The sequence below is a fragment of the Ovis canadensis genome, chromosome 8 (assembly GCF_042477335.2).
Source record: "Ovis canadensis isolate MfBH-ARS-UI-01 breed Bighorn chromosome 8, ARS-UI_OviCan_v2, whole genome shotgun sequence".
Lineage (NCBI taxonomy): Eukaryota > Metazoa > Chordata > Mammalia > Artiodactyla > Bovidae > Ovis > Ovis canadensis.
Window position 1 is genome coordinate 13,517,159 of NC_091252.1, and position 15,444 is coordinate 13,532,602.

At 42.0% G+C, this 15,444-nt stretch overlaps 1 protein-coding gene across 1 annotated transcript in view; it reads right to left on the reverse strand.

Moving 5' to 3' along the window:
* The window catches only part of IMPG1 (interphotoreceptor matrix proteoglycan 1), a 185,578-nt gene that overhangs the window by 84,519 nt on the left and 85,615 nt on the right, over positions 1-15,444 (reverse strand). Inside the window, exon 14 of the mRNA XM_069598931.1 lies at positions 15,049-15,127. Within this exon, the coding sequence (XP_069455032.1) occupies positions 15,049-15,127 (79 nt within the window). The remainder of the gene's footprint in view (positions 1-15,048; positions 15,128-15,444) is intronic.

Below are 15,444 nucleotides of genomic sequence, written 5' to 3' on the forward strand. Positions count from 1 at the left end.
GGCCCGTCAATGACCCATTTTCTCAGTTGCCTGTGCAGACTTCCTTCTAGAAACTGACCACAGCATGCAACTTGTAGTCTCTCGATGCCTTTAGAAATGCAGTTTCATCTTACAACTAAAAAAATTAAAGGGAACATTCATGGAAATTTCTGTCCATGTAAATGGATAGAATTCCCTTGTAGACACTCTCGCTATTTCTATCTGAAGATTGCTAAAATGTCACTGTCCCTCAATGGAAGAGTTGCTTCCTTAATGCCAGTGCTGATCCTGTTGTAAACCTGCAATTCTCCACAGCAGGACCCAGGGGACAATCATTCCCCAGTCTCAAAGGTGACCTTTCCTATTCCAGGTTACTCTCTGGCCTCAAACCATTTGTATAACCAGAGGCTCACACTCTGTAAAAATGGGCAAAAGAGGGTCAGAAACGTTTTCCTTTCCACCGTAATTCTGATGTGACCTCATGTGGGTCAAGATAACAGACGAGACAGCAGTCCTGTAGCTGTGGACGTGCCCAGTCCCTCGAGAAGTGACTCAGGTGGGAATGCATGACTTGAGAACTGCTTAGATGTCTCTTGGAAGTCTGTCTGGCCTCTGTCATGCTGGTGCCTCTCTCTCCATGGCTCTCTTCTGGGCAATGCTCTTTCTACTGTGAGTTTCCTGCCCCTCTTTCTACCATGGGTTTCTCTTCCGAACAGCACAAATACTGACTTCCTATTATCACTGATAACAAATGCATGCACACGATGATTAAGGGCATTCCATCAGGCCACCCTGCTTTCTGTTTGCATCAGATGAATTGTCAAACTACTACCTGGTTCTGTTTGTTCTAGTCCTGACTTTGCATCTTTTCCTGCTGAACTAAGGTATTAAGTACCCGCTGTTTTTTTTTTTTTTTTAACCTACTACTTTGAGCTCATTAAAGACATACCAGCAACAGCAAATAGGAGAAGGAGTACATCAAGGCTGTATATCATCACCCTGCTTATTTAACTTCTATGCAGAGCACATCATGAGAAACGCTGGGCTGGAGGAAGCACAAGCTGGAATCAAGATTGCTGGGAGAAATATCAATAACCTCAGACATGCAGATGACTCCACCCTTACGGCAGAAAGTGAAGAGGAACTAAAGAGCCTCTTGATGAAAGTGAAAGAGCAGAGTGAAAAAGTTGGCTTAAAGCGCAACATTCAGAAAACAAAGATCATGGCATCCGGTCCCATCACTTTATGGGAAATAGATGGGGAAACAGTGGAAACAGTGGCTGACTTTATTTTTATGGGCTCCAGAATCACTGCAGATGGTGATTGCAGCCATGAAATTAAAAGACACTTGATCCATGGAAGGAAAGTCATGACCAACCTAGACAGCATATTCAAAAGCAGAGACATTACTTTGTCAACAAAGGTCTGTCTAGTCAAGGCTATGGTTTTTCCAGTGGTCATGTATGGATGTGAGAGTTGGACTATAAAGAAAGCTGAGCACCAAAGACTTGATGCTTTTGAACTGTGGTGTTGGAGAAGACTCTTGAGAGTCCCTTGGACTGCAAGGAGATCCAACCAGTCCATCTTAAAGGAGATCAGTCCTGGGTGTTCATTGGAAGGACTGATGTTGAAGCTGAAACTCCAATCCTTTGGCCACCTGATGTGAAGAACTGACTCATTGGAAAAGGCCCTGATGCTGGGAAAGACTGAGGGCAGGAGGAGAAGAGGATGACAGAGGATGAGATGGTTGGATGGCATCACTGACTTAATGGACATGGGTTTGGCTGGACTCCAGGAGTTGGTGATAGACAGGGAAGCCTGGTGTGCTGCAATTCATGGTGTCGCAAAGAGACAGACACGACTGAGCAACCGAACTGAACTGAGTATCGTTAATTTTTTGTGTCAAGTTGGCTAGGCTACGGTACCCAGATATTTGGTCAACCAGATAGCTGGTTCTGTGAAAGTGTTTTTTAGATGAGGTTAAGATTTAAATCGTTAACTTTGTGTGAAACAAATGACCTCTATAGTGTGGAAGGTCCTTATTCAATCAGTTGAAGGCCTCAGTTAAAAAAAGAAATGAACTTGACCTCCCCATAGGAGTTGGAAATTCTGTCAGCAGATTCCTTCCCTGGGTCTCTGGTCTGCCAGAGAGTCAAGTTCTTAAAGTCAATCAGTCTCTCTTCAGACACACACACACACACACACACACACACACATACACACACACGCACCCACCCACCCTACTATTTCTTCCCTGGAGAACCCTGACTAATACATTTTCAGTCAAATTCTTTACCACCTGAGCCACCAGGGATGCCTGACTAATACATATATTGAACATTCAACTCACCTCTAGGTGAAATTCCAACTACTTAAGGGAGCCTTTCTCATACATATTCAAATCCCTATTCTCTGACCTGTACTGGTTTTTCAAAGAAATAGAGAGAGGCTGAGGGGGGAAAGAGAGAAAGAGGGAATATGTTGATCATTATACTCCATTATGTTTCAGGGTGAGGAGAAATTTGATGTCTCATGTATAATATGGATGACCACGGAACTGTTCAGCCTCGTGATCATGCAGATACTTCAACTCATACTTTCCCTCCACTTACCACTAGCCCTGGGTTTTTTTTTTTTAAATTTTAATTCTATTCTAGTTTTAAATAAAATCTTTTGTGTTTCTTCTTCCTCCCCTCTTCCTCTGCTCCTACCCTCTCCCTTGCCCCCAAAGCTTCATACTACATGTGCGACAAAATCTCTCACTGTCCTTTGCCTCCATCAGGCTGTGGCCAGACTAACTTTCCTAAGTCCCATCTTCACCATTCCCCTTGATTTCCTGAAAAGTTGGAATGAACATTTTTTTTTTCTGGTTTTCAAAGTCTTGCTTGATATTTGCCCTCTTCCTACTTATTTTTCTGTCTTCTATCCTGAATCTCCAACCTCTTCCCCTGTGCCTCCTTGGGGCCACTTACACCTCACATATGCCTTCTTTGGTGCTTCTGCTTTTCACTGATACACGTCCCTCTGACCTAAAACAATTGTATACATACATATGTTTAGTCCAGAAGAAATTTTTAGTCTTTATAGTTTGTACATAAAAATCTTACATTGTTCTATTTCTTGTGTATAGGTCTTGAATAAAGGAAGCGGAGGGAAAGCACACTGTGGTCCGATATGAACTCAGCCTCCCTTTCCAGAGCCAAAGCTGTGGCGTTATTATAACTGAGTTCTCTAACATGAAACAAGAGTCCTGGAGTGGGTAGCCACTCTGTTCCCCAGGGGATCTTAACCCAGGGACTGAACCTGGGTCTACTGCGTTGTAGGCAGATTCTTTACTATCTGAGCCACCAGGGCAGCCCCTTCAACATGAAATTTTAATTTTCCTCTAAATCTAGGCCTTGAAAACATCACAGGCATATGTGACAGTGCATTCATATCTTAAAGGTAGATTTCCTTCAGAATTTTTCCTGTGCAATGTCCTATTAGTTTCTCCCTTTTGTCTTACCTTTTTAATTTTTCCTGAAAATGTTCTCAATTCTCTACATGTGATAAGAGTTCTGTTAAAATTCTCATAAAAGCTTGCTTTTGGAATGCATTTAAAGGTGAATGCATGCAGAGACATCGGCCTGGTTGTTAGAGCTGCTTTGCACCGAGGTTTGATTCTGGGACTTGAGTTCACCAGGTTTATTCTAATTGCCTCAGTGCCACCATGTGTGAAAGGAGACAGAACTGAGCTGGTGCCTGATGCCCCGGGAGGGACCACGAGCCTGTGGTGTGGGGCACATGTCCCACAGAGCTGGTTCTCCAGTGCTGCTGAGATGCTGGCCTTGTAGTTACAGTGAGGAAGATACAAAAACAACTCCTGGGGTGTGTCAGCAGCCACTCCAAGAAGCAAGGGGATAGGATGCAGATGCTAAACTCAAAGTGAAAAGTATGATAGATGCCAAAAATTGAAATTAAAAAACAAACCAAATGAAAGCCCCTGGGTGGTTAGAGCGGAACCTCTAAGTCAGTCTGTGTTGGAGGATCAAGTGCATACAGGGGCTGTGAGCTCTACAGATGTGAAGTAATCTTGGAGACAGTTTCCTAAAGTGGGTCCTAAAGAGACATCCTGAGTCTCTAGGAATAATTATCTTGACCTATTTAGGTGGCACAGTTTTCTGTACCCATCAACCTCTCCGTTTCTCCTCTCTGTAAAATACTTAACAGATTAATCATAAGCATTGCTAATAATGGACACTAATCAATCTTCCTAGAGAAGGCGATGGCAACCCACTCCAGTACTCTTGCCTGGAAAATCCCATGGATGGAGGAGCCTGGTAGGCTGCAGTCCATGGGGTCGCTAAGAGTTGGGTATGACTGAGCGGCTTCACTTTCACTTTTCACTTTCATGCATTGGGGAAGGAAATGGCAACCCACTCCAGTGTTCTTGCCTGGAGAATCCCAGGGACAGAGGAGCCTGGTGGGCTGCCATCTATGGGGTCACACAGAGTCGGACATGACTGAAGCGACTTAGCAGCAGCAGCAGCAGCAATCAGTCTTCCTCCTTATGTAAATATGAACCAATAAAAATGGATCAGAGTGATGAAAATTGAGCATGCCAAGCATCTGGGAACCAGGGAAGGCTAGCACCTCCTAGGTTGTGCTCACTGGTCACGTGACCATAAAGCGGTAGCTGGAACAGACTATTTGGACATCTGTGAGCGTGGCCCTGACCAGCTCACTCACATATAGCACAGACACTGCAGGCTCACACAGATCACCACCACCCATACACTGTTCATTAATCAGGCCAGGCCATTCACAGCTTCAAAATTCTGCATAACGATTTCACCTCTTAAAGACCACTCAGAGCAGTTCATTTTTGTCCATCTCCCCTTGGGCAGTAGTAGCCCAAGTCCAGGCCAGCAACATTTCCAGCTGGGATTGCTATTAACAACTTTTCTAATTGATTGCTTGCATCTGCCTGCCTCTAGCCAATTTTCCACAATGCAGCCAAAAGATTTATTTAAACTCAAATTTAATGTGTCATTCGCATGCTCAAGACTCGATGTTCTTAACAGGGCTCATAAGGCTCGATGTTTCTGGAGTTCCATTGCTTTCTAACTCTAACTCCTTTGTGCTTCCGCGACTCTGCCTTTCTCCCTCAATGTGCCGTCTACTTCCAGCTTCACCCACTCCTCTCTGTGCAAAACTCTCCCCCCACTATTGCTACTTTTGCTCCCGTCATCCCGATTTCAGTTTGAATAACTTCCTCAGGAGATTTGACTGGCTATACCGAATCAACAGTAAAATATATGTATATTTTATTATTTACAGATTATTATTATTTGCTACATATCCTTTGCATCAGAAACATTTTATGATAAATGGCTATATGCATATATATCCCAGATTTTCTTGAGATTGGTTGTTAAATATTCACCAGCACATCACCAGTGAGTTCTGGTGGTCACAGGGTTAACTGGGTTAGCTGGCTGGATCAGTTTCCTTCCCTTCCATGTTTCTGTTGCCTGTTCCTTTACTGGGTTTCCTGGGATCTTCTCTGAAACAAACTCCTTTTAAGCAAATCCTGGTCTTAGGGCCTGTTTTTAGGGAAACTCAAACCACAACAGTCACGGAGTGTCCTTAGTTTCTCCACTATTTCATCTCCATTATCTAACAAGCATAACATAAATATTTGTTGAATAAGTAAATAAATGAGCACAGCCTCCCAGCATCCCACTACCAGTTAAGTGAGCTTGTTGAAATCCTTTTTCCTCTGTGGCTTACTGGCACATGAAGAGTTTGCTTGGCTCTGTAGTCTACGGTGTCCCTGGAATTCACCAAGATGGTGACCAGTCTTGTATCTGATGCGTGGAGAAGTTATAGGGAACCACTGGGGAAATCCACATATACTAGTGCCATATGGGGTAAAACCAGGAGATAATACATGATATAGTGGAGGAAACAGAGAGCTCCCCTGAGAAAGCGGGAGAGGAGAAATGGGGCCCTAAGGTGAGCTGAAGTGGCCAAAGTTACTGGAAACCGCCGGGTACAGGGCATCATCTGTGTTCGTGAGTGTATTCACGAGAAGGATTGTGAGCACGGAAGGGAGAGAGAGAGACAATCTCTAATGACGATCACTTCTACTTGTTTTGCTCTTGTAGAAGTGGCAGAATTTATCTTAGAAACGTGTGGTTCAGTTTCAGTTCAGTACAATGCTGAAAAGAGATTAAAGGGATAAAAAAATGCATAAAAATGCATAAAAAATGGGTTATAACTTGAGGACAGAATTGGGAAGAGCCTAGAAAAAGGGTGGACACTGAGGGGAGGTTTGAGAAAATGAGGACTGAACAGCCCTGCAGCAGAAAGAGGGTGTCAGATCAGTTCAGTTGGGGGCAGAAAGTCAGAACGCACGTTGTCTTGGGAAATTGCCACAATTTGGGGCAAGGCATTGAATTTCCCAAATATAGAATCTGGTAACAGTAACAGTCTCAGCTTTGATTCAATTCGAGAGTCGGAGAGCCTTCACATTTCTACTTTCTCCAGGCATTGAGAAGACATTATCTAGGGAGGGAGCGCAATTGCAAGCTTCTGCTGAGTGGCCATCCCTTCCTTCTTTGAGATGGGATTTTCCCCATGGACTTCACTGAACTATGTTTGTAAATGCCATATTCTGGCTGGGAAAAGTTACTGTTTGGTCCTTGATCTATAAGGAGAAGGAAGAAAAGGCAAACATATTGTCCACAGTGGTCATTATGTGCAGCTGAGGTTTCCTTACGAACCTTTCCAAGTCTTAACCATTATCTTTTCATCTTGCAGTGGAGCAACTTAAATAACATCTTGACCAGGCCCTTCTGGTTGAGAGTTAGGATATAAAATGTTTTGGTTGGAAGAGGGGCTTGTTGCCTATTTCCTCCACTTCAGGCCTACACATGAGTCAGTGTGATATTAATACATCACATGTGAGGGAGATGATTAAAGTTGTTCAGTAAGTTCATTTTGACAAAAGTATTTGCCAATGAGGAATATCACCTTTCATTTGAGCCTGTCTCTGGAGATGCAAGAGGACTGAAACAGGAGATGTATCCTCCAGAAACACCGATGTCAATGAAGTACACAATGGTAACAAAGAATTATGAAACCCCAAGGGTGTGTCAGACACTGTGCTCAGTACAGGATTTTTTTTTTTTTTAAAGGAATAAGAATACATTTTTTCACTTTAGCAAGTTAATCTTGGAGGGACCCCAGATATGCCTAGCAATCCTGTTAGTACCAAGTGGTAAATGCTTGATGAAGGTATATGTACTTTTTAGAGTTAGAGAATTATGAGTCTTTTCAGGTAGCGCTTGGGGAAAAGCTTCACAGAGGAGGTGGCACATTAGCTGGAACTTAAAGTGTCAATAGGAGGTCTTCAGGCTAGAAGGATGGATGGGTATTATAAGCACAAGAGAAAACAATTTGTGTAAAGCCGTAAAAGTGTGAATATGGATGCCATATGGTGGGAATGGTGAGCAATCCAACCAGAAGAGACCACTCTTTCTGGACCACTTAATTGGCTCTCTTTTCACTCCTTGGAAGAAAAGTTATGACCAACCTAGATAGCATGTTGAAAAGCAGAGACATTACTTTGCCAACAAAGGTCCGTCTAGTCAAGGCTATGGTTTTCCCAGTGGTCATGTATGGATGTGAGAGTTGGACTGTGAAGAAAGCTGAGTGCCGAAGAATTGATGCTTTTGAACTGTGGTGTTGGAGAAGACTCTTGAGGGTCCCTTGGACTGCAAGGAGATCCAACCAGTCCATTCTGAAGGAGATCAGCCCTGGGATTTCTTTGGAAAGAATGATGCTAAAGCTGAAACTCCAGTACTTTGGCCACCTCATGTGGCTGACTCATTGGAAAAAAACTCTGATGCTGGGAGTGATTGGGGGTAGGAAGAGAAGGGGACGACTGAGGATGAGATGGCTGGATGGCATCACAGACTCGATGGACGTGAGTCTGAGTGAACTCCGGGAGATGGTGATGGACAGGGAGGCCTGGCGTGCTGCAATTCATGGGGTCGCAAAGAGTCGGACATGACTGAGCAACTGAACTGAACTGAACTGAACTGAGCTTCTCAGATGGTAAAGTATTTGCCTGCAATTCAGGAGGCAAGGGTTTGATCCCTGGGTCGGGAAGATCCCCTGGAAAAGGGAATGGCAATCCACTTCAGTATTCTTGCCTGGAGAATCCCATGGACAGACCATGGGGTCACAAAGAGTCAGACAACGACTGAACAACTAACCCTTTCACTTCACTTCTTCTTTCAAAAAGGGAAATAATCAAATTAACCCATCAATTCTGACTTTCACAGAGGTATTATGCTATAAATTTGTCCATTAACTCCTTCAACTCATTTAACATAGGTTAATTACCTGTCTAGATGTTCTAAGCATCTGGCTTCACATTGAAGATACTGCAATAAATAGAGACAGACCAAGTACTTGACCTCATGGAACATGAGCAGTTAGTTCTCTAATGGGTTCATTCAGTTTAGCTCATCTCACTGATTCCTTTCACTGGAGTCAAAGGCTGAGGGAAGATTAAGAAAAAACAGAAACCCGTGGTGTTTTGACCTATTACCCAGATGAGGGCTGTGATGGCTAATTTGACTGGGCCATGGGATGCCCATATATTTGGATAACTACTATTCTGGGCATGTCTGTGAGGGTGTTTCAGGGTGGAATTAAGATGTGAATTAGCAGGCTGAGTAAAGCAGGTTATTTCCTAATGTGGGTGGGCCTCACCCAATCTGTTGGAGACCTGAATAGGACACAAGGTGAAGTAAGGTAGAGTTCACTCTCTCTCCCTGTCTTGGAGCTGGAATCCTGGTCTTTTGCTTTTGGACTTGGACTCAGACTGGGACTTACACCACTGATGCCCCTGGGTCTCCAGCTTGCTGACTGTAAATCTGGGATGTCACAGCCTCTATAACCATATGAGCTAATTCCTTATAGTAAACCTATCTCTATCTCTATTTCTGTCTCTTTCTCTCTTTCCCAGTCTCTATCATCTCTCTGCGTGCTGTGTGCTAAACTGCTTCCGTCGTATCCAACTCTGTGCTACCCTATGGACTGCAGCCTGCCACACTCCTCTGTTCATGGGATTCTCCAGGAAAGCATACTGGAGTGGATTGCCGTGCCCTCCGCCAAGGGATCTTCCTGACCTAGGGATCAAACCCGTGTCTCCTATATCTCCTGCTTTGGCAGGTGGATTCTTTACCACTGGCACCACCTGGGAAGCCCAGGTGGGCTCTTTCTCTATCTCTGTCTGTATCTCAATCATCTCTCTATCTCTTCCTCTGTCACTATCGTCTCTATCTTTCTCTATCTCTTTCTCTATATCTAATCCCCTGTTGGGATTCCCTGGTAACTCAGATGGTAAAGAGTTTGCCTGCAGTGTGGGAGACCTGGGTTTGATCCCTGGGTCAGGAAGATCCCCTGGAGAAGAAAATGGCAACCCAGTCCAGTATTCTTGCCTGGAAAACCCCATGGACAGAGGAGCCTGGCGGGCTACAGTCCATGAGTTCACAAAGAGTTGGACACGACTGAGCGACTTCACTCACTCAATCCCCAATTGGTTCTACTTCTTTGGAGAATCTAGTCTAATATAGGGTAATAAAAGGCAAAACAATGTCCAATATAAAATAGCTCTGCCTAAAGTTTGCCTTTTCACCTTTAAAATATTGCAAATTATTGAGAGATCTGGCTTTCATCTTAAAAGGCATTCTAGCAAGTGAAAAACTCTGGTATTTGAGAGAACACTAAAAAGCTTCTTTTTTGATAGTTCAGGTGATCATTCTAATGAGTGAAAAGGAAAATGTATTACTGCCTACACCCCCCTACACCAAACCAAACCAAAACACACAAAATTTTTATCCTAATGATTTGATACTACTTTTGAATGTGTTAGATGAGTGTTATATGGAGAAGAGTATGTTGAGTTTATTCTGTAGGTATATGACTTATATTTATGAAATAGGTGTAATCTTAACAGATGACTGGTTCTGCAAGAAAGAAAGGGGTGCCCTAAAAAAATATAGAAGACCGCCGAATTCCAGGCAAGATAGATAACAATTTATTTAGGGTTCCAGAGGCACATTTTGCAAGTACTTTCTCTCACAGGATTAACCATTATATTAAACTACTTCAGTTGAGAGCTTTCCATGAGTACTTGACTGAGATTTTAATAGCTTAGTGGGTGTTTGGTGACACTGACCTTAAAAATCTTCCAGGCTAGAATTATCTTAGTGATGCCAAGGTGCAGGGCTGTGGAGTCCTAGCTGTCAGCTACCTATGCTGGGGAAAGACCCAGAATTTTATGAGGAAGGGAACCCTTGGTCCTGCCTAGGGCTACTCTTTGTTCCACGACCCCCTCTGTTCTACATAAATATCCTTTTTTATCAGGGAGGTTTTCTAATTGGGGCCTTCATTGGTCATTGAGATACATCCTTTCTATCCCTGGTTGGGCTGATTTTGAAAGTGTATGGATCTCCCATTCATTGGCAACACAGCATATTTGTTGTCTTTGCACAGGCCAGCAAATATAGTGCTTCTTGGTCAATACTAATCAAAAGCTCAGTTGTGAGAATAATTTTTTTTTCTTTTATGGAGCATTGGCTGAGGGTTTTGCAGTATAGTCATTCCTATGGATATTCTAAAATCAATCCTTGAGTTAAGGCAGTTGGTCAGCACCTGACCTCTCATGGAACTGCTGTCGTGAACTGGGCTTGGGAATTGGCTATGCCTCTCCAGTGAGCGCTTTCTAGGAAATATCTGACAGCAAGTTTACGCTGTAGGGAAGCTGATGCAGACAGGACACAGTTCACTGTAACCCAGATGCTCCTCCTTAAAAGGACCTGTAGGAGAAAATTTTTCTCCTAAGCAATTACCATGCTGTAAGCACACAGATTCCAAACTGTGTGACTAATTGCATTGTCCTCACTGTACAGTCTGCCAAGAATCTCAAAGCCAAATTCATGAACCACCTAAAGCACACAAAGACCTTTCTGATGTTTATTTTGCATACAATTTTCTCTACAGAATCACGTGACTTAAAAAAAATATTATTGCGGTGAAACATAGCATGAAGCTAGACATTTTAAAGTGGTTGTTTCAACAAATGAGATAATCTAAAAAACAGAAACAGATTCACAAACACAGATAACAGACTTGTGTTTGTCAAGGGGGAGGGGGTGGGGAGGAAAGTGTTGGGATTAGCAGATGCAAACTATTATATACAGGATGGATAAACAGTGAGGTTGCACTGTATAGCACAGGGAACTATATTCAATATTCTATGATATATCATAATGGAAAAGAGTAAGAAAATAATGTAAATATGTGTTTAACTGATCACTTTGCTGTACAGCGGAAATTAACACAACCCTGTAAATCAACTATACTTCAATAAAATAAATTGAAAAAACAAATGGTTCAAATTGTAAAATGTCAAATATACAAAAGAAGGGATGATGCTATTCAGCTAAATATTGTCTTGATTCTGTTATTCTAAAATTATTCATGAGTTATAAATATTTGATGACTTACAAAAAATAAATGATTCAGGAATTGTGAGGAAAATTCACAATATAGTGTAACCATCACCTCTGTCTTGTTTCCAAACCTTTTACTACTGTAAAAGTATCATCTGACCTAGCTTTGTTTCATCTTTTCTTCCATTTTCTTTCAATTCTTTAAAAACAAAACCTTACTGTGTTTCATATATGTCTGTAAACCCTCATTATCTTTTTGGGGGAATGATGCAGCATGTTATTAAAAGATTATTGATAAAACCTAAGAAACAGGAGTGACTCATTTGTGGAAGACGAATGGAGGAGTTTCAAGAAGGCAGCATGAGCAGGAACTCATGCCAGCAGCATCAAGCAAAATGAAGATGGAAATGAAGCTGCTAACTTGAAAACAAAATCTGTGATTTTTGTGAAAATTGTGTCCCTGTAATGTGTGAAACGTTGTGAAAACTGTGGTGATTAGGAGGTAAGATTAGGAGGTGAAGACTTACAAGGTTAGACTACTAAAACAATGACGATGGAGTGAAATAGAGAAAGAAAAGGCTACGAATGGAGGGCAAACAAGATTGAAAGAACATAGTGTTTTAAATGATGGGACTACTTAAGCCAAACATATGGACGGTCCTGGCTTTGTGACCAGCTATGATGTGACCTTGAGCAAGGCACTTCCCACCTCTAGCCTTGGTTTTCTTCCCTGTGAAACGTCAAGTTTAACTAGACTATGTCTAAGAGTCCTTCCAGCGTTAGTGTTCTGTGATATATTTATGAATGGAAGGCATGTATAATAAAATGAAAACAGTAAAGCAATTTTGAAAATACGATAATACTTTCATCATAGATTTACTATCATTTTAGTTAATATACCTGAAATGCTGATCTTATAATAAAGCTTTTTTTGTATCATAATGAAGGAAAAGAATTCAGTGAGAACTTTATATCCCTCCTGTCATCAAAAGTTGGTTTGTTTTATCCAACCAACTTTTAAGTAATTTAAAAGTCAAAGTAGTGGTTGATGTGGATTATGGCTGATTATCAATAGCCATAAATGCTTTGTTACTTTTTCCATCAAGAGACAAGATCTGTGTTCCCTCCTCTTTAAACAAAATGGCTGCCTAACCATGGGTATGTGAGGACGTGACACTGTTTCTGGGCCTGAGGAGACTGGCACCTTCCACATTTTTTCTCTTGTGGTAGTGGCTCTTTGAAACCAGCTGTCACGCTGGGAGGAAGCTCAAGCAGCCCCTCGAAGAGGATACATAGAGAAGAAATGAGGACTCCAGCCCTCTGGCTGAGCACCAACTTGCTAGCCTTGCGAGTGAGCCCCCTTGAAAAAAGATCTTCAATACCAGTTGAGATAGTCTAGCTGACACAACATGGGGCAGAGAAGAGCTGTCCCTACTGATTCCCACCGAATTTCAGATTTATGGGCAAAATATATGGTTGTTAATCTAAGACACTCACTTCAGGGGTGGTTTATAATGCAGAAATAGATAACTGTATCATGTGGCTAACATTCATTCACTGGTAATCATGTAAACCAAATATCACCTGTATAGGTGGTTCTGCAATCATGTTATATATGTTTTTGGGAAAAACCTATACAATAAAATTACATACTAATTTCACACAAGGTTTATGAGGAAAATGGAAATGAGATAGATCACTCAAACGTGTGGAAGTTTGTAAAGAGCCCTAACTAAAACAGTAGAACTCCTGTAAAAATATCAACAATGACAATCTTCCCTGGCATTTTCACTTAGAATCACAGATCATACTTATCAGCCTCATTCTGAGGTTCCTTCCATGTTTCCTAAAAGGCATTTTTATTTAGAGCTTCACCAGAGAGCTGTACAAGGTGGGAAGCATAGAGATTCCTAAGAGGCTTCCCTGGGGGCTCAGTTGGTAAAAGAGTCTGCCTGCAATGTGGGAGACCTAGGTTCGATCCCTGGTTGGGAAGATTCCCTGGAGAAGGACTGGCAACCCACTCCAGTATTCTTGCCTGGAGAATTCCATGGACAGAGGAGACTGGTGGGCTACAATCCATGGGGTCACAAAGAGTAGGACAAGACTGAGTGACTAACTTTCACTTTCAAAGCCATTATATCCACTATTTCTTACACTAAAAAAGGACTCTTCTGCAGAATATTGGTTTTTTGTTTTCCTAAGGTCTTCATATATTGATAAAGATTTCCTCTTAAATTATGAGAAAATTTGACCCTATTGCCTCAAAATTAAACATTCTTGAAAATTCAGAAGTGAACTCGAAGCTTCAAAAAACTAAAGATAGAATTGTTATATGATCTAGCAATCCTAATCCTGGGCATATGTCCAGACACAATTGTAATTCAAAAAGATACAGGCATCTCAATGTTCATAGCATCACTGTTCACAATAGCCAAGACATGGAAACAACCTGAACATATGTTGACAGATGAATGACAAAGATGTGGTATAGATAAACAACGGAATACTACTCAGCTATAGAAAAGGGTGAAACAGTACCACTTTCAGCAATATGAATGGAACTGGAGATTATCATACTAATTGAAGTTAGAAAGAGAAAGCCAAGTACCATATGACATCACTTACATGTGGAATCTAAACTATGACACAAGTGAAGCTATCTATAAAACAGAAATAGACTCACAAATACAGAGAACAGACTCATGGTTGCCAAGAGGGTGGGTGTTCAGGGAGGGCTGGGAACTTGAGTTTAGCAGATGCGAGCCATTATATACAGGATGAATAAACAATAAGATCCCTACTGTATAGCACAGGGAACTAGATTCAATATCCTGCGATAAACTATAATGGAAAAAAATCTGAACAAAATGTGTACATATGTATGAGTGTATCACTTTGCTATATAGCAGAAATTAACACAACATGGCAAATCAACTGTACTTCAATTTTAAAAAAATTACTGAAAAAGTGAAAAATATAAAAAAAGTGAACCAGGAGGATTTCAGTATTTACTGACATCCTTATAGACCAATTACACATGTGGTAACTGTGTAAAGAAACACACATGGACGAACAGTATCCATGGTCAACCTGTATATTGTGAACAGGAATAAAACACTGATTGTAAGGGCCCAGTCCTCTGCTGCCATAGCCCTTTGCCATGGATGTGGGCTTCAGGACCTACCTTGTCCTGACAAGCTCTCAGGTTTGAAGCCCAGCAGAGACAGCTGTTCTGTGTGGGCAGTTGGTGCTGCTTTGGTTTCAGCTTCTTTCACCAGATCTGTTGGGAAAGGGCTTACAGCGTTCTCTGCGGGACTGGGGCCGAGAGCTGAGGAAAGGAGCCTGAGGGTGATCGCCTCGTCAGAAGGAGGAGTTCAGTGGCTGGCTCTCCTGTTGGAAATGCTGTGGGGAGCCAACCCTCTCCTGAGGGCTGAGGAATACTTTAATCACTGGACTTTGAAGCAGCGTCATAGATGTAGTCCTCAAAGAGGATGCTGTCATCTAACATAGACCCTATGGGAAGGGTCTATGACTCTGGAACATAGACTCTACTCACCAGGCAGACTGTGTCCTGCTCTGTCCACTGTCTCCAGTCTGGGTTGACCAAGAGGAAGTTCTGGACTCAGAGTAGCATCCTGAAGGATTTAGAGACAGCTGTTAACAAGGGACACTGCTCTGTATCTGAGAAGGGCTATGCTCTGTATTTTTTCTTTTCAATTAAATTTAAACAAATCATTTTGTAGTTGACTTGACTCTACTGTGGATTCTGATATAGGTTCTGATACAAGTCCTGGCTAACTGAGTCTGCCTGTATAGGGTTAGCTTATAACTGAAACACTTTGAAACATGCGTCAATCATGTTTGAACTTATGAATTCTTTCATTAAAAAAGGGAATAGAGCTTGGTCAGCACTTTCAGTTATGGACCCCCAGTGACAACTTTTAGTGTAAAT